The sequence below is a fragment of the Heterocephalus glaber genome, unplaced genomic scaffold, assembly GCF_053883595.1.
Source record: "Heterocephalus glaber isolate CG9 unplaced genomic scaffold, H.glaber_assembly_v1.0 deba00001442, whole genome shotgun sequence".
NCBI lineage: Eukaryota > Metazoa > Chordata > Mammalia > Rodentia > Bathyergidae > Heterocephalus > Heterocephalus glaber.
This window is the reverse complement of record NW_028258296.1, coordinates 21,814,879-21,835,122: the sequence shown is the minus strand read 5'-3', so window position 1 is coordinate 21,835,122 and position 20,244 is coordinate 21,814,879. Positions and strand designations below refer to the sequence as shown.

Below are 20,244 nucleotides of genomic sequence, written 5' to 3'. Positions count from 1 at the left end.
TTATAAATCTCCAAGAAATTCCTAGTTGGCTCTTTGAAATTACATGATTTCTTACTCAGTAATTCACCAGTTAAGTACTTAACTATTCCGTAGTACTTGACCATTTTTCTTGATGTTTTGGATCCATTTTGATCTTCTCCAAAAGTATAGTCAGTCCATTTACATGGTACATGGCTTCAGGCAATGTGAGTTCAAAGCCTTTATATGGTATGTAGGTGTAAAATGTGTCAAATTGCCAAAATATGCTTGCCATTGAAATTATGTATATTTTAAATAGATAATCAGCTGCTTTAAGAGAACATTTCCTAAAAAGTAAAGTACTATATATTGTATCTATCATCTGCTTTGGGATAGGTAAGTGTTTAACATTTGTAATAAGTCAGTTTAAAAAAATGCAATTAGTTAAAAGCCTGATATTGTTAAGAGAATTTAAATAGCCTTGCCTTGTGGCTTCAATTTTCTTTGCAGTGACACTGTAGAAAGGCTGATCTTCATTGTACTCATCAAATACTCCCCAGCGGAGGTGGGCCCACTCGTGTACAAGAATTCTCCCTGTGGGAAATCATGTCAAACACGTGATCAACATACAGGTGACAAATCCTACATCTCAAAAATTTTAAGATGTTTCAAGCATAAATATATTTAGATTTAAGTTTTCCATAACTCTTAACATTTAAAAGGGGCCTATCACATTGAATAACATTATATTTTTACCTTATATATATATTATCATTTTATTCCACACACGTTTCATCAATAAAACATTTGGCGGAATGTATACTATCATTGGAATAGATTAGCATTTGGATTTATGTCCTTGGGGATCAAAAGGTCTTACACATTAAAATGGTATATGGCTCTCCAGACTTCAAGCCTATTAGCCTCATAAGCAAATATAAAGTAATTCTATTGTTTTAAATACTATGTGGATATAACTAAAAAAAAAATCTAAAAATGTTCCTGCTGAGGTGGTCTCATTTTGAGCTACTTTGTTCTTATCTTGTGTGTGTGTGTGTGTGTGTGTGTGTATGCCTTGCCACCCTGCAGCCATACAGAGTTACTACCTTAGTGGTCCAAATGTTCTTTCCAGTAACCTATTCTCATTGTTCTTGTTATTATATTTATTACAAAATTAGATTTTGAGGGCTTTATTCTTCATCTTATTTTTCCCAAAGCTTTATTGTTGGAGGGCATGGTTTGCAAAATGTGTTTTTTTTTTTCCACAAACATACACATCACTTTATGTAATAAAGACAACTAAGAAGAAGGGCAGAATAAGCAACAGAATATGACTGAGGTGTACGATAAGAAGAAATATCAAGAGCTCAGATGGGAGCATTGGTCTTAAAAATCGGAAAAGTCTTCCTCTTCTATGGCAGCTGGATATAGAGGACATATAGCCTGGATGAATCACTCAGCGCTGGAGATCGAGTAAGTCAAATAAATGCTAAGCATGAGAGTGGTGTGGGAATTGAGTCTCCAACTTGTGTTCGAAGAGCTTGCTGGACATGCCAAGCAGCAGGAAAGAGTAGCTAGGAGGCTGCAAAAGATTAGAGGGGCCACGGAGAACAATGGTGGTCAGGATAAAATCTGGGGAAGATGTAAGACTGGGTTGGGAGGAGAGATGGAGTTTGCAAGATGGGAGTGAGCAACAAGTTCAAGGTGACTAGTGCTGGCTGAGCTTTGACAGAGACAAGAGACTCCATGAATGCTCACTTAATAGGCATTTGGAGATGAGTCTGGTGTATGGGGGCTCATGAAAGTTTTTAGTGAATAATGATACATGAATTGGCCTTCCTTTATCAATAATTTGCATTTTAAAAATAATATGATTTGGTTCAATTGAACAAATAATCTTAACATTTAGATTGAAGTAGATGAAATCACAATTTTAAAAGGTCCAAATGATAGTCAATTTCATTTGCCTCAAACAAAAAGTTTAAGTAATCCGTAGCAGCTACTAACAGCCTCTGAATGTTTTCTCTTGACAGGTAACTGGCATTGTGGCTGTTTCCAGCTTGCTGTACATCTTGAATCTGTGGAGCTGGCATGAGATTATTTAATATCCTCCTATGAAGAACTGAAAACTTGAAATCTAAAACATGTGCCTTAAAAATATTTAGTATTGTTCATGCTCTGTTCAAATTTCTGAGGACATTGTTATACACTACATTAAGTATATTTACATAGATCTTCTAGTTAAAAAATTCCACAGTGTAGGGATTCCTCTATTCACATTTGGACAGGAATCAGCTCTGAGAAGATAGATTACTTTAACATCACACATAACTAATATACAGAAGAGCAAGTATTTGAGCTTAGGATCTCTGACTCCAAAGCCTGCTTACTTAACCTGGAAACACATTTGCGTGTTGAAAATTAGATGTTTTATCCAGTCTCCTACCTGATGGTCCATATTCATTTTGTTTTTTGCCCAGAACAACGTCAGGGGTGAAATGAATGTATTCTCCTTTTTCTCCACATTCTGTGATCTGCTTGGTATAAGGTTCATCTCTGCCCTGGAGGGTTGGTGGTGCAATTATAACATCAGCCTGAGAATGTTGAAAAAGATTGCAAACACATCAAGAGTAGAAGTGACAATATTTAATGAGATTGACTCTGCAACCATCTATGGCAAAAGTAGGGAGCATCAGAAAATATTCCTTTCTGTTGGAGACGATTTTGATACTTACATGTTTGTAGTTCTCGTATTTTGGGCTGCTGTATTCAGGATTTCTTTCCCAAGTCTCAGGAATCAATATAGATACATTTTTGAAAAAGAATCTTTTTTCGGTGGCTTCAAACAGGTATGTTGAAGCTGTGGTCACCATGTCCTGTTATCAAAGGGATAAAATATGTGAGGGTGGAAGAGTAAGAGTGAACTAACAGAGCAGTGGCTTATCCCCAGCATTTCCCACTGCTAGTTAATACAAAAGCAACCGAGCTATAAGCAGGGTTATGTCCTCTGCACATAACTTCAGCCCCAGTACCTAAACTACCACTTCATCCTACTCAAGGAAAGCCTCTTGAGTATTCAGTTCTTTAACCTCAAAAAATGCCTGCTTCTTTTAAAAAGTGATTAGAGGAGTTGATTAATATGATTATGAATATATACATGGACTTTGGAGTCATTTACTTGGTTCCAGTAGTGGTGTTAGTACTTTCTGGGTAGCAGATCTTGCTTCATTTTTGTAGCGCTCTGAAATTCAGTTTCCCCACCTCTTAATGGGCCATTGCTACACTGAAGCAGGACTTAAACAAAAAACAAGTTCTTCCCAGCCTTAGGCAGTTCCATTCAACCCTTGGATCCTCTCCCCTTATAGCTGTAACTCCTTGTTCTGGTACAGATAAAATTAACAACTATATCCTGTAAACAAAGTTTATGACACTGTTTTCGTATGATTCATTAAGACACTGTCTTTTTATAAGACTAAATTACAAAACTGTCTGCCCTTGTCCTGTTCTGGTAAACTCACTTACTTTGTCACTAAAAAGACCCCACCCCCCACCTTTGACCAAATTATAAAAACTGGAACTTTTTGTTCATCACTCTTCCTTTCGACAGGAGTCTGCTGAGCCGGTGTTCACCTAAAACCTGAAGTAAATTCTCCCGATTCCCATTGGTCTCTCCTGTCTCTTCAAATTCTGCAGCAACACTACTTATTTTTGTAGTGGACATAAAGATGGAATAAATTAGAAAGTACTCTGCACATCAGCAGCCTTAAAACTGATATTTCTGATTATAAAAATTTGAGTGAAGAACAGCTTCAGCTGATGCAAGCTGAAGAAGACAGTCTGTAGAAATTAGTATTAAAGGGGATTTCCCTCTCCCTACTCCACTCCTAGCAGAGGCCACTGGGTTGGAGCCTGATAGGTGGAGTTATGAGAATATTCACATGGAGGTAAAATTTTGATCACAGAATTGTTTCTATGCCCATAAGCTGAAATTAATCATAAACCTAAAATTAACATGATGAATTAGAGAAATTGGCCCTCTGTTAAGCTCACTATCTAGTGGGAGAAATATATGGGGAAAGGCACTTAGGGTGATCTGTTGTATGTGATCAAGCCCACTGAATAACTGAGGAACCTTAGGGGAACGGTAATGACAGAAACCTCATCTTGCTGGAAACATCTCAGTCTACAGTGTTTCTTTCACAACTGGCTCCTCTATGATACTTCCAGGTTCCATAACAAAATAGTTCTCCCTCAGGAATTCCCAGGCTTTCTTCCTGGTTTTCTGTAAGAGCATTCAGTGTGTTGATTCACCTTTAGAGTATGAAGTCAGCAAACTGCCTGGGTTCAGAACCATGGATGAATCAGAAGGACAGAGTTCAGGGCACTAAGGGTTGAGTGGACTAGCTGGGAGTTAGGAAAAGAGTTTGAAGAGCTCAAAAATAGGGTGGAGGTTGTTTTGGCACAGACCTAAGAGAGAGAGAGAGGAAGTAATTCTCTTTCGTTTCTAAAGAAGCCTGTTGCCTCTCCCTCCTTCCCACCTTCCCTTCTTTCCTCCTTTCCTTCTCTTCTCCCATTCTCTTTTTTTAATATTTATGTCTCAGCATGTTATTATGTTCTTCTTGAAAAATGATGACTCTTTGAGATAAAAGTATTCTTGGCTGTTGAAATTGAGTTATGGATTGAACAAATAGGGTTGCTGTGTACAGTTGTCTGGGTTGTTCATTGTACAATTAAAAGGGACTACATTTGTTTTGGAGACTCCCTGGCCACATGGTTGTCTTGACTAGTGGAGTGTTCTTAGGTCATGAGAGATTTAAGAGATCCAAGAGATGATTGTCATCTCCTGGGATATTCTAGAGTGGCTCACAATGCTTCCTAAAGATTTTCTAAGCAGAATTTTCATTTTATGTAGTATTCCTTCCAAATTCCTTCTCAGAATTTCTATAATATTCTAGGTGGGTCAGAGAAGTCACCAGTGTTTGCAAAAGTAACTAATTTTAAAGCAAGAAGAAATATGAATATATAAAATAGGGAAAGTTCAAAATTGACCATTTCAGGCCATGAATTGTAAACCAGTTCAGCATACATCTTACTATGGTTAGACAGTATACCTAAGAGTAGGATTAAAACCACAAATTGATTCATCAGTGTTTTCTGAGACCCACAGTCTCACTCAGAGCTACATTCCAGGTTTTTATAAATTGTTATTTAAAAGATTTTTTGAGAAGGCTCTCGCCAAATTTCCCAGGTTGGCTTTAAGCTTGCAATCCTGCCTCAGTCTCCTAGTAACCGGGAGTACAGGCTTGTGTCACTGCAATCAGCTCATCAGTTTTTAAAAAAGTGATTCTTGTTTGCTACTTTGTTTATTTTGTTATCTTTCCTATCCTAACCAGAACTCAAATCCATGTCTATCAATCTTCAAATCTCATGAGTTGGATCTTAATTCTAATTATGCTGCATAATGTGAACTTGAAAGAAATCATTTGGCTTTTTAGAACCCAAGTTTTTTTTTAATGTATTACATGGATGATGGAATTTCACAACTTTTTTTCTGTTGGGTTTTTGGAATCTTAACAATTATATGCCTATGTGTAGATTTTTTTGATCAAGGCTAGTTGGAGTCCTATATGCCTCATTTATCTGTATGTCAAGTTCTTTCCCCCTGCTTGGGAAGTTATTTGCCATCTTTTCTGTGAACAGTTTTTTTATGTTGCCTGCACTCTCTCCTGTTTTTTCATTGACTCTGATCAGCCTTATGTTATTCTTTGCATCATCTAGCAGCTGCTGGATTCATTTCTCATGGTCCTTTAGTATTTTAAAGAAATTTTTCTTTTCCTGGTCACTAATTGCAATCTTATCTTTTATATCTGAAATTCTGTCCTCACATTGGCTCATTCTGCTGCATAAACTTTCAGTGGAGTTTTTAATCTCCTGGAAATCTGTTTGTATCTGTTTTATGAATTCCATTTGTTTCCTATGTTGGGATTCCATCATGTTCCTCAGCTCCTCTATTTTTTTATCTGTGTCCTCTTTAGATTTATTAATCATGTCTTGCACTATAAGAACATTTTTTAGTTATATAAAAATAAGGACTATGTAGAGGTCTGAATGTCAAAAAACATTGTGATATCTAGAAATGTCTGCAAATAATTGAATTTCTATTTGCGTTATTTAATAGATGACTATATTAAGAAGTTTTTCCCTTACAAATAATTCTATTAAATAGTGATTTCTGGGTTCATAAATGTTTGCAACCAAATGATTATCTGAACAGTAAAAACCTATCATTCAGAATCAGCTGGCTATCTATTCCCCAAATCCACGCTCTTTAGTAAAAGCAATCTTCATTTTCTCCTAGAATCCAAGGGTACCAATAAACAAACAGATTTGGGTTGCAATGGAGTTTATAAGGAATGAATGATAAATGTCATCCATCATGACAGCAGGTCACCACTCAGGTCATGTACATTACAAAGCTTAAATAGGACCTAGGAGTGGAGGACTTTAGTAGAAAGAATTGTTAGATGTTGACACACCAGGAAAAGGAAAAATAATTCATACAGCTGAAACAGCAGTACCTATGCTACATGGAATATTATAGTGGGAAGAAACTTTAGAAAATCAGAGTCCTTGGGCTGCTTCTGGATCCATTCCCTTTCTGTTTTTACTCACCCAGTGGACTCATATCATCTACAGACTGATGGCTCTCAAATTTTTAATTTTTATCTACATACAAATTCTCACTATGAATTCTGATTCCTATCTTCTCTACTTGGATATCTAAAAGGCATCTCATCTTCAAAGTGCCCCAAACTAACTCTGCATCTTCCAACTGCCAAATATTCTCCACTTACAGTCTTTCCTTGACAGATGAAGAAAATCCCATGCTTCCAAGTGTTCAGGCAAAATCTTGAAGCCTTCCTCTGCTCTTACATTTCCTTCCTTCCCTGCCCCACATACATCTAGACTATCAGGCCATATTATCTGTGATATCCTGAAAATATCTTCAAAATCACACACCTCAGTGACCTCTAACGACCTCCCTGACCTACTCTGTACTCACCAGCCTTAGCTTCCTACCTGGTCCTTCTAAACTTCTATGCTGCAGCAGCTTCATACAGGAGGAGTGACAATGCAAACCTTCCACCATTTCCTGCACACCTCAGAGTGATTCCAGAACACATACAAGAGCATACTTCTCTTCTCAGAAGCCTTCCATGGGCTCTCCTCTCACTCAGAATAAAGCTCAAGTCTGGCCTGTGAACTGGGTGTTGCTGCCACTCCAGCTTCAGCTCCCCCAACCCCTGTTCCTGCTCATCCACTGTTGTTTTCACAGACACATCAAGCAGGCTCTCACTTCCATGCTCTTCCCATCCAGCAGGTTTCCAAGGGGCTCCTCTCTCACTCATCTCTGTCTCTGCCCAGATGTCCCATCCTCAGTGAGCTCTTTCCTGAATCCCCTACATGCAACTGTAACTCACATTCCCCCCTTGTTCCAGACACACCCTACACTCTGTGTCCTCTTTTCCTGATTTATTGTCCTCTAAAGTAACTTACTACCATCTCACCTGCCATTTCACCACTTCATTCATGTCTTTTAAAAGAATATACAGTCCCTGGGACCGGAGACTTCAATTCATGGCTCTTTCTTCCAACATGACATAGTATTTAATAAATAATTATTTCAAGATCAGATGAGAAGAAGAGCTAATATATAGATGAGGAAACTGAGTTTCAGGGAAGACTTGAGCTTTGTTTTGGTCTTGAGACAAAATGAAATTCTGTCTAGGACTCTGTCTGCCTCTGTGCTGTTCTCACTATACCAAGCTTCTTCTGAACTTCCAGCAGCAGTTTCCATAATAAGCAGTCACTATTAATTTTCTTTCTTCATAATTCAAACCAAAGAAACCCCTTTTCTCCTTACCTTTATTTGTTCAATTATCTCTCCATCTTCTGGAACAGCAGGGTCTATAGCAATAATGATGTCTTCATAGCCATTGTCATTCAGCTGCACTAGGGAAGCGTTGGAGCCCTGCAGCAGGTGTAGGACTAAGAGGGAAGCAAGGGCTCTGAATATCCCCATTGCTCCTCTTGAGTTGTTCATGAGGCTTTTCTTACACCTTGCTTTTCTCTTTTCTTTCACTATATATATACTCCTAAAAATTATGAGGGTTGGCTAATTATGGAATGCTAGCTGTATAAAGGTCACTGTAACATATGTAGGAAAATGTATGACTTCATTTACACAAGTTTTATTGTATGGTAGAGTAAATGACCAAGAGACATACAGGAAATCAGATCTTTTTACAAAATGTACTGTACATTTTTCTCTTTTGAGATATCTACTTTTCTCTTGAGACATATATTTTTATAGTCACTAATTTTGGTTGATTTCCTAAATGTGGACACAGAGTTTACATTTTGTGCAGAGTGTACTGTGAAAATTAATAAAAGTTCATAACGAAATGAACAGATGTAGTAATGCTAACGATTTTCTTCAGTTTGCAGAGCAATTTAATTGTTTTCTAGATTATTTATCTCATCTAAACAATAACAAAACAGAATATAAGATCATTCAATGTAAATAAAATAGGCAAAATGAGTATGAAACTTAAGCATTTTAATGATTTTGATAAAATTTAAGATTTGATAAAGTCAATTTAGTAACTAAAATTACTGTCCAGTAAAGAAGGAATAGAATTTGTTTTTATTGAAACATGTTAAAAACATCTGATGCTTTGCTGGTTACTATCTATACAGTATGAATAATATTAATAGTTAACATTTCATCAGCATTTTCCTGGGCAGAGAATATTTCACTTACATTTCACTACAACTCTCTAAATTTGGTATATATATTTTCTTCACTTAGTGTATGGAGAAACTGAGGCATACAAAGTTTAAAACTTGCCAAAATCACAGAGGTAGTAAATATCAGAATCAGGATGTAAAATGAATATTGTTACTGATGACCTGGGGATTTAGTCATTCCATATCAGGGCAATGTTGTTTCATAAGAAAAATTAATGTAATAAGTTTTAAAAAGGGGAGAGAAGACGGAGGCGGGTTACAAGTTGAGATAATAAATCAAGAATGCATTATCCTGAAATCAAAAGAGCCAGGATATATTAAAATGGAAGAGGACTGAAAATAGAATAGCAGACATGGCCTTTAAAAGCTCAGTGTAGGGGACACAATGTGGCAATCTTGACCGTGTCCTCCACACAGAAGCTTTATCTTAGGTACCCAGACTGCCTTCTCAGGCTGCACCCTATGTCGTTCTTCCACTCCCTCAGGAATACCGCAGGGCAGTAGCACATTCATAGAGTTACTCTGTCGCACAGTTTCGGCATGGAGCTGTTACCCTGGGAACCCCAGGGAAACTGAGTTGGGCTAGATGGGGTACTCACAAATCCATCCTATGCAGTTGCGCCCAGGTTCCCTTGCTACCTTTCTTTCCTGTTGCTCCCTGCCTCTCACATGACTATGGCATGGTGGCTTCAGGCACCAAATGTGCTCCCATCCCATAATTTGTGCTCAGGAAATTATTTTTGACTGTTGGACCAAGAGACATAGTGAATAATTGTTTTAAGCAAAAATAACATAACAACATCTAAACAGTAGTTTATCCAAGGTCTTTGAAATACTGGAGATATCTGGGGGACTTGGAGCCTCTCTACTATTTGGGGGATTATTTAATTCAGTTTAATTTGAGGAAGGTCTGTTCCTCCCTCAGTAAGTTCTGGAAAATCTTGGTTATAAGATTGGAAGGGAGATACTTCCTCTTTGCTAAAAGAGTTAGGAAAATCTCCCTTTAGACACTGAGCAAATGTAGCCTTGGGAAAATAGAAAAATATTTACAAGAGTCATTATGTTTGTAAAGAGGGAAGTGGGGGAGCTGATCCAGTGCCCTTGGAACCATCCCTGTCTGTCACTTCAGATGGGTTCAGCTAGTAGTCCACTGTCTCCATCAAGCAATCTCAGAAAGACATCTGGCCCAGGCTGGCTTGTCACAGGTCAGAAAGGACTATGCCAACTAGGTCTAAACCAGATCCAATTTAGGCAATCAGGCTCACTTGCATGACTCAAGAGGGCTGAGATTCCTTGTCCATGACTGGGTGAAGGAAGAGCCTTGAAAAAATAATTGATTGTGCATTCATTTTACTCTTTGATAGAAAAATATTTCCATCAAATTCATACTTTCACAGTATTACTATAGAATGATGTGAAGTTTGTTTTACTCTCTTTAAAATGAGTCAATTTGAAGGAAAATATCAGGAAAATTATAGAATAGATATATGAGGCTGGGACGAGTATGTATGAGGTTTGCAAGCCTACTCTATGTTAGTACATAAAGAATCATCTTTTAAAATACTGAATACCATTTTGTAATGTAAATTAGCTATCATCGAAACATTCTATTGGTGAACATCTTTTTTAGATTTCTAGTTTAGGGGATTAGAAAATGGAAGGGGAAGCTTTTCCCCATGTCTCTACTAATCTCAGAAATTATACATTTGAAAATTATTTTTGCTGCTTCTCCTTGTTACTTGTGGTGCTTATATTTCATTATTTCATCTTTTACCATTGGTCATTGCTTTTATTACTTTTAGATTTATAATGTAATTCTAGCTTCTGCAGTTGATTGTTTAGCTAATTTATTTTTGCTCATTTTATTTTTGCTTAGGGACAAATGTTGACACCAGCCTACTGAGCACTATTTTGACCACCTCCCATAAATTTTCATATATTGTGTTCTAGTCTAGACAAGTTTTTTTTTTATTTCACTAATGTATTTGGCATTTGTTTCTACATAGTTTATCAGTTTAATTTGTTTTGATTTTCTCTCTAATTCTACACCAGGTTAGGAGCATTTGGCATAATTTATGCTGAGACTATTTTGCCAAAATCCTCCCAGTGATGTTGACTATCTTACGCTAATTTTGTATTTGGTTGTAGTTATTTTTACTTTTAATAAGATCTTTTTAGGTTAATATGTGCAAAACTATAAGACTGGCAAGTATTTTATTTTGCAAATATAATTACTATACATTCTCTTTGTATATAACCTTTATTATGCATAAAAAGATTTATTCAACTTCAAAGAACCTTTTTTAAGGCTTAGTTATCAGAGCTTCATAAACAAAACAATTTATAAAGTTAAATTAATAATTTATTTAGATTGATCAATGTAATCTATGTACATATAAGGAAATGTGGTGAATCCCATTAATATGTACCATTACTGTGTGTTAATAGGAAAACAACTGATTTAGGTGAGTAATAGATGAACAGATTCTGTGATACAATGTTGAAAGACAGAGTGAATATTTAAGATCTTAGGAGAACTTACCTCTGGCCTGTTAATAATTATCACTTCAACTTTCTTTGTATTTTAAACAGATGTTTTATTGGCTCAATAACATTCTTTCTCAAGAGCTATAAAGTAAATGGACTTCAGCTTTTGCCATGTGAAATTTATTTTGAGAGAAGTTTCTTATATATTCCTCACAGGAAGAATAGTATCCTAAGAGCAGGAAACAAGGTGTTAATTTTTGTTTCCTTTTTTTTTTTTTTTTTCAACATCCCTTTATAAGTTCTTCTCTGGGACTTCAGATGAAAAACATTGAATTCTCCAGGGAGAATTCCGATTACCATGGCAATGGAGAGGTCTTCTTTCATAGGACTTTGAATCATAAGTCAGCCACATGCTAGGGGATTAATAGCCACATTCTTTATGAGAAGAAGACTTGGATTGTAATTGGGGTTGTCAAGTGGTCTATGATTTCATTTTTGATTTTCAGGTAGGAATCATGTTTGTAAATTGTTAGTTAGAAAACTGGAAACAGCTTCATTTTGAACTATGAAGTTGAGTTGTTTACTCTTTTGTTTTTCTGCAGGTAATTCTGGATCTTAGTTATTATATGTTACTCACCTTGACACAGAACCTGGAATGTAATAGCTTGGGATTTATTGTGTAATGCTTAGTTTCTTCTCCCACCTCTTTGGATCTCTGTTGGAAATGTGTGTGTTCTGTTTTGGATTCCTGTGCTAAGCACTTATGGGTTAAGCCTTCTAGATACAAGTCTGGAAGCTGGGCTCTGCTTCCTTACAGTGTCCAGTTAATAGGAAGGGTGATTCCTTTGGTACCTAGTCAGATAAGCAAGCATCTTTTGTCTGTTGCAAATCACTTCCAAACTCTGAAAGGGGAATGACTGTGTTTTGGTTTTGCCAATGTGAAATCACATAGTGTTTGTACATTCTGAGAATGCTCTACCCTTAAGGATTTCTCATTGGCCCTTCATAGTGTTCAGTTTTCCCTCGCCTTATCTTTATTCTCTTCTTCCTTCTTCCTTCTTGGATTGCTAAGTTCCTGGAACTCCAGTGTTTTCTCCCTGTTCTGCGAAGCAGTAGCACAGATCCTTCCTGCCCCTCCTCCCAAAGTTGTATGCTCAAACTCGTCATGGGGAGGTGATGTTGGCTATAAAGAGCTGTGTAGTCTCATAAAGGAAGGGGAACCTAGCTTCCTAGATGTTCTCTACATGGGAATGGAGAGTGAAAGATAATTCCATAATTTTCTCTCATAATTTCATTTCCTGATACTACCTATAATAAATCTTGCCCTTGTGTAGAATTTGTCTATGTTTTATAAAAAATTATTCTTACTCTCCACTATTATAGTCTTGAATACACTCATTTTTCTGTGATGCCGGTTCCTCAATGTCCAGCTTAAGTTCTACTTTCTGTGAAACCCCTCCTGGAGCAATTCAGCCTGTCATTCCCTTTTTCTGGTCCTCTGTAACTTGAATTGACTGAAGGGACTCATTACAGGTTCCCCAGTGTTACAGGGCCCCAAGTCATCCCTTGTACCTCTTTTTGGAGATATTTGCAGTGGTGAAAGGCAGTGATTACAATTATCAGACAGGTCAATTAAAAAATGGTAATGGCACTTGACTCAAACCCCTTCCTAAATTAGGTATAATGAATGGTCAGGTAGTGAAGAAGAATTCTTAGAATAAGTAATTGGGGGGAGGATGAATGGATTCTTTAAGGAAAAATGATGGTTTTTAATTAGATCTGAATTTCCCCTGTGATCCAAGTCAGTCTTCTTGGTTGTTGCAACTCCCTGGGGAGAGGACTGATCACAGTAGGGTTCCTTTTGGAGAATTTGTTTTATGAGCTAAGGGTAACTCAGAAGGCTTCCCTCTGAATTTTAGTATTTTTCAAATGCTTGTAGCTTAAATTAATGAATATACCAAAAGCAACTTATTTTGGAGTGGCATTTCCTGACCTCCTTCAAGGGGTAGTTTTGTTTAAGGGACAAATCGAGCATAATTATTAAGAATGAATATAATTATTCAGGTGAATGTAAATGGAATAAAATTTATAAATGAAATTATCATAATTTAAAAAATCTTTTCCAGTAGTGATGTCTTACCTTAATCATGTTCCTTTAAATAATGTTATTTGTGAAATATATGAGTTATTTCTTTTTAAAAATTTTATTGGTGCATTTTAGACATATAGAATGATAATATTTATCATAGGGAATTTTACCTGTACATACTATATCTTGCCTTTTCACTTTTTTTTCTCATTCCCCTCCCCGCCCTTCAACCTTTCTTCCCCTCTTATTTACAAAAGCTTTGTTTCCATTTTTTCCTTCTGTTTTCCCTTTTTGTTTTCTAGTCCCTTCCTTCTTTTCTCTCCCTCCCCTCCCTGATTCCCTTCCCATTTGAACTTTTTTTTCATGTATCTATTTGCCATTTCTATTTATTCATCTGAGAAGTCTCTATTCATTGTAGATGTCCATTTTTGGATTGGGTCTTTAAATTTGGGGGGTTCTGATTTTTTTGAGTTCTTTGTATATTCTAGATATTAGTCCTTTGTTTGAGGAACAGCTGGCAAAAATATTTTTCCCACACTGTGAGTTGTCTGTAGGTGTGGTTTCTTTTGCTTTGCAAAAGCTTTTTAATAAGATGAGATCCCAGTTGTTGATTTTTTGTGATATTTCATGTGGAATTGGGGTTTTGTTCATAAAGTCTTTGCCTGTACTGATGTCTTCAACAGTTCTACCTATTCTGTCTTCCAGAAAATTTAATTTCTGTTTTAATATTTGTATCTTTGATCCATTTTGATTTTAGTTTAGTGCATGGTGAGAGATATAGGTCTAGTTTTAATCTTCAGCATGTCGAAAGCCTGGTTTTCCAGCACCATTTATTAAAGAGGCTATCTTTCTTCTAGTAGGGTGTTTGGGTCCTTTGTCAAAGATAAGGTGGATGAATGTGTTTGGAGTTGTTTCTGCATCTTTTGATCTGTTCCATTGATCCTTGGGTCTGTTTTTTAGTGTTTTTTGTTTATTTGTTTTTTGCCATATCATGATTTTTTTTTTTTTTTGGTGGTACCAGGATCGAACTCAGGACCTTGCACTTGTGAGGCAGGTGCCGGAATCACTGAGCGAAATCCCCGGCCCCTCATGAAGTTTTTATTACAGTAGCCTTGTACTATAATTTCAAGTTAGGAACTGTGATGCTGTCTGCTGTGCCTTTGTTGCCCAGAATTGCTTTTGGTATTCTAGGTCTTCTCTGGTTCCAAATAAATTTTAGGATTGTTGTCTCTGATTCTGTGAGATATGCTATTGGTATTCTGATTGGGATTGTATTAAATCTATATAACAATTTTGGAAGTATGGCCATTTTCATTATATTGGTTCTTCCTACCCAAGAACAAGGGATAACTTTTTATTTTCTGATATTCTCTTTGATCTCCCTTTTCAGAGTACTGTAGTTTTCAATGTGAAGGTCTTTTACTTCCTTCATTATATTGTAGACCACTAAGTTAATTAGATATCTTGTAGGCAGTTAGACAGGGCCAGCCAATATATTCACTGAAGGTCAGCATCATAAAAAAGAAAAAGTACTAAACTTACATACTTCCTCTAGAGATAAATAGCAGTGGTTGATATTCTAAATAGATATCAGTCACCTTAATTGGGGACCAGAATCTGCCTAGCCCATTTCCTTTCCAGAAACTTCTTGTTCATTCTATGTATGGTTGCTACATGACTTGGTTCCCTATTTGATACCCATTTAATCAATATTACCTGGGCAACTGTACTTGTAGTCTTATTGGTTTAGTCTTACCTCCTGCTCTCCTTGTGATTTTCTATCAGATCATATTAGTTGACTATGGTTTTGTCCCACTTTTGTACCCACTTCACTTCATGGCTTTGCTCTATAAAACCCCTCCTTGGAAATGGGGTTCCAGGCAACCCATTTTCTGGGTGTCCCCTCCTGTCCATCTCAGGCAGGAGCTGTCTTTTCCTCAATAAATATTCCTTACTCTTTGCCTCAATTGTTCCTAGAATTCATTCTTCAATTTTAAAGAACACAAATTCACATTTCAGCTGTCTAGCAGGTTGGGAGTTATAATTTATCCCTTATTTATATTATTTAGATTATTTTATTATTAAATTTATTATATTATATCCCCTATATCAATTAGATTGATTCCTAGGTATTTCATTTTTCTGGATGCTATTGTGAAAGGTGTTGTTTCCCTAATTTCTGTCTCAGTGACTTTGTTATTTGTGTAGAGGAAAGCTATTGACTTTTGAGTGTTGACTTTGTATCCAGCTATGCTACTGAATTTGGTTATTAAGTCTAGAAGTTTTTTGGTGGAGTTTTTGGGGTCTTCTATGTAGAGTATCATTTCATCTGCAAATAATGACAATTTAACTTCTTCATTTCCTATCCGTATTCCTTTTATTTTTTCTCTTGTCTAATTGCTCTGGCTAATGTTTCCAGAATTATATTGAATAAGACTGGTAATAATGGGCATTCTTGCCTTGTTCCTAATTTTAGGCTAAAAGCATTCAATTTTTTCCATTTAGTATATGTTGGTTGTTGTATCAGATTGAGGTAAAGGCCATCTATTCCAATTTTCTGTGTGTTTTTTTTAATCATGAATGCCTGTTGGACTTTGTCAAATGCCTTTTCTGCATCTAATGAGATGATCATATGGCTTTTATCTTTGGTTCTGTTAATATGGTGTATTATTTATTCATATATTTATTGATTTACATATGTTGAACTATCCCTGGATCCCTGGGATGAATCCTACTTGGTGTATATACTTGATGATTTGCTGTATTCTATCTGCTAGTATCTTATGGAGGATTTTTGCATCCATGTTGATGAGGGAGATTGGCCTACAGTTTGTTTTCATTGGATTCTTTTCTGGTTTTGATATCAGGTAATGCTTGCTTCCAGGAATGAGTTTGGGAGTATTGCTTCCCTTTCAATTTCATTAAAGAGTTTGAGAATTAGCAATATTAGATCTTCTCTAAATTTCTTGTACAGGGCCTGGGCTTTTCTTTATTTGTAGTTTTGTAATTGCATTTTAATTTCATTCACTGATACTAGTTTATTTAGAATTTTTATATCTTCTTGATTTAGCTTTGGTAATTTATATGTATTTATAAATCTGTGCATCTCTTCTGTGTTTTCCATCTTATTAGAATATGGGGTCTCAAAGAAGGTATTGATGATCGTCTGGATTTCTTCAGGGTCTGTTGTGATTTCACCTTTTTCATTCCCAATTGCATAGATTTGAGTCTTTTCTTTCCTTTTTTTTGATAAGGCTGGTTGAGGATTTATCAGTTTTATATTTCAATTCATTGATTCTTTGTATTGTTTTCTTAGTCTCAATTGCATTAATTTCTGCTCTGATCTTTATAATTTCCTCTCTCATATCAGCTTTGGACTTGACTTGTTCTTCTTTTTCCTAGAAGCTTGAGGTTCAATATTAGGTTGTTTATTCAAGCTTGCTCTGTTTTTCTGATATGGGAATTCATTGCTACAAATTTTCCTTTGGAAATAGGGCTGCTTTCATGGCATCCCATAAGTTCCAGTATGTCCTGCATTTGCATTCATTATCGTTTAATTGTAGAAACTGTCTAATTTCTTTTTTAATTTTATCTGTGACCCATTGGTTGTTCAGGAGGGTGTTATTTAATTTCCACGTGTTTTTGTGGTTTCTTTTACCACTGATTTCCAATTTCATTGCACTATGGTCTGATAGTGTGGATGAGATAATTTCAATTCCTTTGCATTTAACTTAAGCATATTCTATGAGCTAATATGTGGTCTATTTTGGAGAACACCACGTGTATAGTTGAGAAGAATGTGTATTCTGATGTTGTGGGGTGGAACACTCTGTAGATATCTACTGAGTATATTTGTTCAAAAGTTTCAGTTATGATATTTCTTTGTTGATTATTTTGTCTAGTTGATCTGTCTTTTGTGACAGTGATGTATTGAGGTCCCCCATTTCAATTGTATCAGTGGTTATTTGATTTTCATGTCCATTAGTATTTGTTTTAATATAGTTGGGTATGCTTATATTTGGTACATATGTATTTATGACTTATCTCTTCCTCTTAGATTGTTCCCTTTATGTGGATGTAGTGACTTTCTTTGTCTCTATTAATCAGTATTGGCTTGAAATGCACTTTTTCTGCAAATAGAATACCCCTCCAAAGACTTCTTTTAAGTTTTTAGTCAATTTTAGATATGCAGAGTTAAAAATATAAAATTCTGTAACATTTAAAACAAAATTTAATAATTTCTCTACAAATAAAGCCCCTCTTTGCCACAAATTACTTCTAATTTCTACTTACTCTCATTCTTTCTTTAAAAATTTCTCTTATTAAGTTCATTAATTTACTTTACACTGCTAAAAAAATGGCCACTGCTCAGCATTAATCAAAGTTGTTGGTCGAGTTTTCCTCTTTGAATTATTCTTTCCATGACCATAAATTCTCTTGAATTTTTTATTTTCTCCTGTTTTCAGAAGTACTGCATAGCCTTTTTTCCTTTTTCTTTATATTTGCTTTTTGGCAGATCATCCTTCTCTATTCAGTCCCAAACACATATGTATCAGTTAGACGATTCATGAAAATGGCAACTTAAACTTATCTTAAATTCTTTTGACTCAGGCTCATTACTGAACCAGAAAACAAGAGTAACAAAAGTTTTAGAAATACATGTTTTAAAAAAAATTTTATTGGTACATTTTAGGTATGCAATATAATGACATTCATCATTGGAAATTTGCACATTTACATAATGACTCCTGGTTCTTATTTTTTCCTCATTTCCCTGCCCTCCCTTCAATCCCTCCATCCTTCCCTATTACAAAGACTTTGTTTCCATTTTTCCTTTTTCTCATATTAATTCCATTCCCTTCTTTCCTTTTGCTTACCCCTCCCACTTCAGCTTCACCTTTGCCCCTTTTTTTCCTATTTCACAGTATCTATTATACCTTTTAGTCCTTATTTACACTTTCAGGTTCTCACACTAGAGAAACTATTCAGTATTTACACATGTGTGTCCTATTTATTTTACTTAAGAGTATTGCCTCAACGTGCATCCATTTAGCTATAAATGTCTCTAATTTCTCATTTTTTATGGCTGAGTAGTACTCCATTTTATAAAAACCCCACATTTTCTTTCTCTAGTCTCCAGCTGATGGGCAATTGGGTTGCTTCTAAGTTTTAGCTATTACAAATTGTGCTACTATGAACATGGGTACACATATATCACTGGGGTACGAGTCTTTTAATTCTTTGGGGAAGATACCCAGCAGGAGAATAGCTGGGTCAAATGGGACTTCCAGTCCTAGTTCTTTGAGGTATCTCCATACTGATTTCCACAGTGGTTGTACCAGTCTACGCTCCCACCAGCACTGGAGCAGTCCTCTTTCCCCACAGCCCAGTCAGCATTTTTTATTGGTTGATTTCATGATGGCAGCCATTCTTTCTGGGGTAAGGTGAAATCTCAGCATTTGTTTTCATTTGCATCTCTCAAATGACCAATGATGTTGAACATTTTTTCATATGTTTATTTGCTATTTCTACTTCTTTGTGTGAGAAATGTCTTTTCATTTCAGATGCCCATTTTTGGATTGGGTCTTTAAATTTGAGAGGTCTGATATTTTTAAGTTCTTTATACATTCGAGATAGTAGACCTTTGTCTGAGGGACAGCAGGTGAAAATTTTTTCCCACATTGTGGGTTGTCTCTTCATACTGCTGGTGGTTTCTCTTGCTGTGCAGAAGCTTTTTATAAAGAAGAGATCCCACTTGTTGATTGTTTGTGCTAGTTCACGGGCAACTGAGGTTTTGTTCATAAAATCTTTTCCTACACCAGTGTCTTCAAGAGTTCTTCCCAAACACTCTTCCAGCCGGTTTAGTGTTTCTGTTTTAATATTTAGATCTTTAATCCATTTAGATTTTAGTTTAGTGCATGGTGAGAGATATAGGTCTAGTTGTAGTCTTTGGCAAGTTGAAACCCAATTTTTCTAGCACCATTTATTAAAGAGGCTACCTTTCCTGCAGTGATGATGTTTGGCTCCTTCGTCGAAGATGAGGTGGCTGAGTGTGTCTGGAATTGTTTCTGCATCTTCTAATGTGTTCCACTGGTCCTCAGGTCTGTTTCTTTGCCAGAATCGTGTGCTCTTTTTATCACAGTAGCTTTGTAGTATAGTTTCAAGTTGGGGATTGTGATACGCCCTGCCATGGCTCTGTTATGTAGAATTGCTTTTGCTATTCTGGGTCTCTTCTTGCTCCAAATGAATTTTTGGATTGTTTTCTCAAGGTCCATGAAGTATGCTGCTGGGATTTAAATTAGGATTGCAATGAATCTATACAGTAGTTTTGGAAGTATGGCCATTTTCACTATGTTGATCCTTCCTATCCAGGAGCAGGGGATATCTTTCCATTTTCTTATATCATCTTCAATCTCCCTTTTCAAAGTGCTATAGTTTTTAGAGAAGAGGTCTTTGATTTCTTTTCTTAGGTTGATTCCTATGTATTTCAATTTTTTGGATGCTATTGTGAAAGGAATTGTTTGCCCTATTTCTCTGTCAGTGAGTCTGTTGTTCATGTAGAGGAAAGCTATTGATTTTTGTGTGTTTACCTTGTAACCAGCTACTTGACTGAATTTGGTTATTAAGTCTAGAAGACTTTTGGTGGAGTTCTTGGGGTCTTCTATATACAGTATCATGTCATCTGCAAATAATGACAATTTGACTTCTTCATTACCTATCTTTATTCCTTTTATTTCTTTCTCTTGTCTTATTGCTGTGGCAAATGCTTCCAAAACTATATTGAACAAGAGTGGTGATAGTGGACATCCTTGTCTTGTTCCTGATTTTAGTGTGAGGGATTTCAGTTTTTGACCATTTAGTATGTTATTGGCTGTTGGTTTTTCATAGATGACTTTTAT

General features: G+C 36.0%; 1 protein-coding gene across 1 annotated transcript in view; it reads right to left on the bottom strand.

Moving 5' to 3' along the window:
- The window catches only part of LOC101706201 (calcium-activated chloride channel regulator 4-like), a 33,920-nt gene extending 25,846 nt beyond the window's left edge, over nucleotides 1–8,074 (bottom strand). Inside the window, exons 1-4 of the mRNA XM_087213028.1 lie at nucleotides 7,883–8,074; nucleotides 2,694–2,834; nucleotides 2,405–2,552; nucleotides 444–552 (exon numbers count right to left, since the gene is read on the bottom strand). Coding sequence (XP_087069154.1) covers nucleotides 444–552; nucleotides 2,405–2,552; nucleotides 2,694–2,834; nucleotides 7,883–8,062 — 578 coding nt within the window. The 5' untranslated portion in view covers nucleotides 8,063–8,074. The remainder of the gene's footprint in view (nucleotides 1–443; nucleotides 553–2,404; nucleotides 2,553–2,693; nucleotides 2,835–7,882) is intronic.
- Between the last annotated feature and the right edge of the window lie 12,170 nt (nucleotides 8,075–20,244).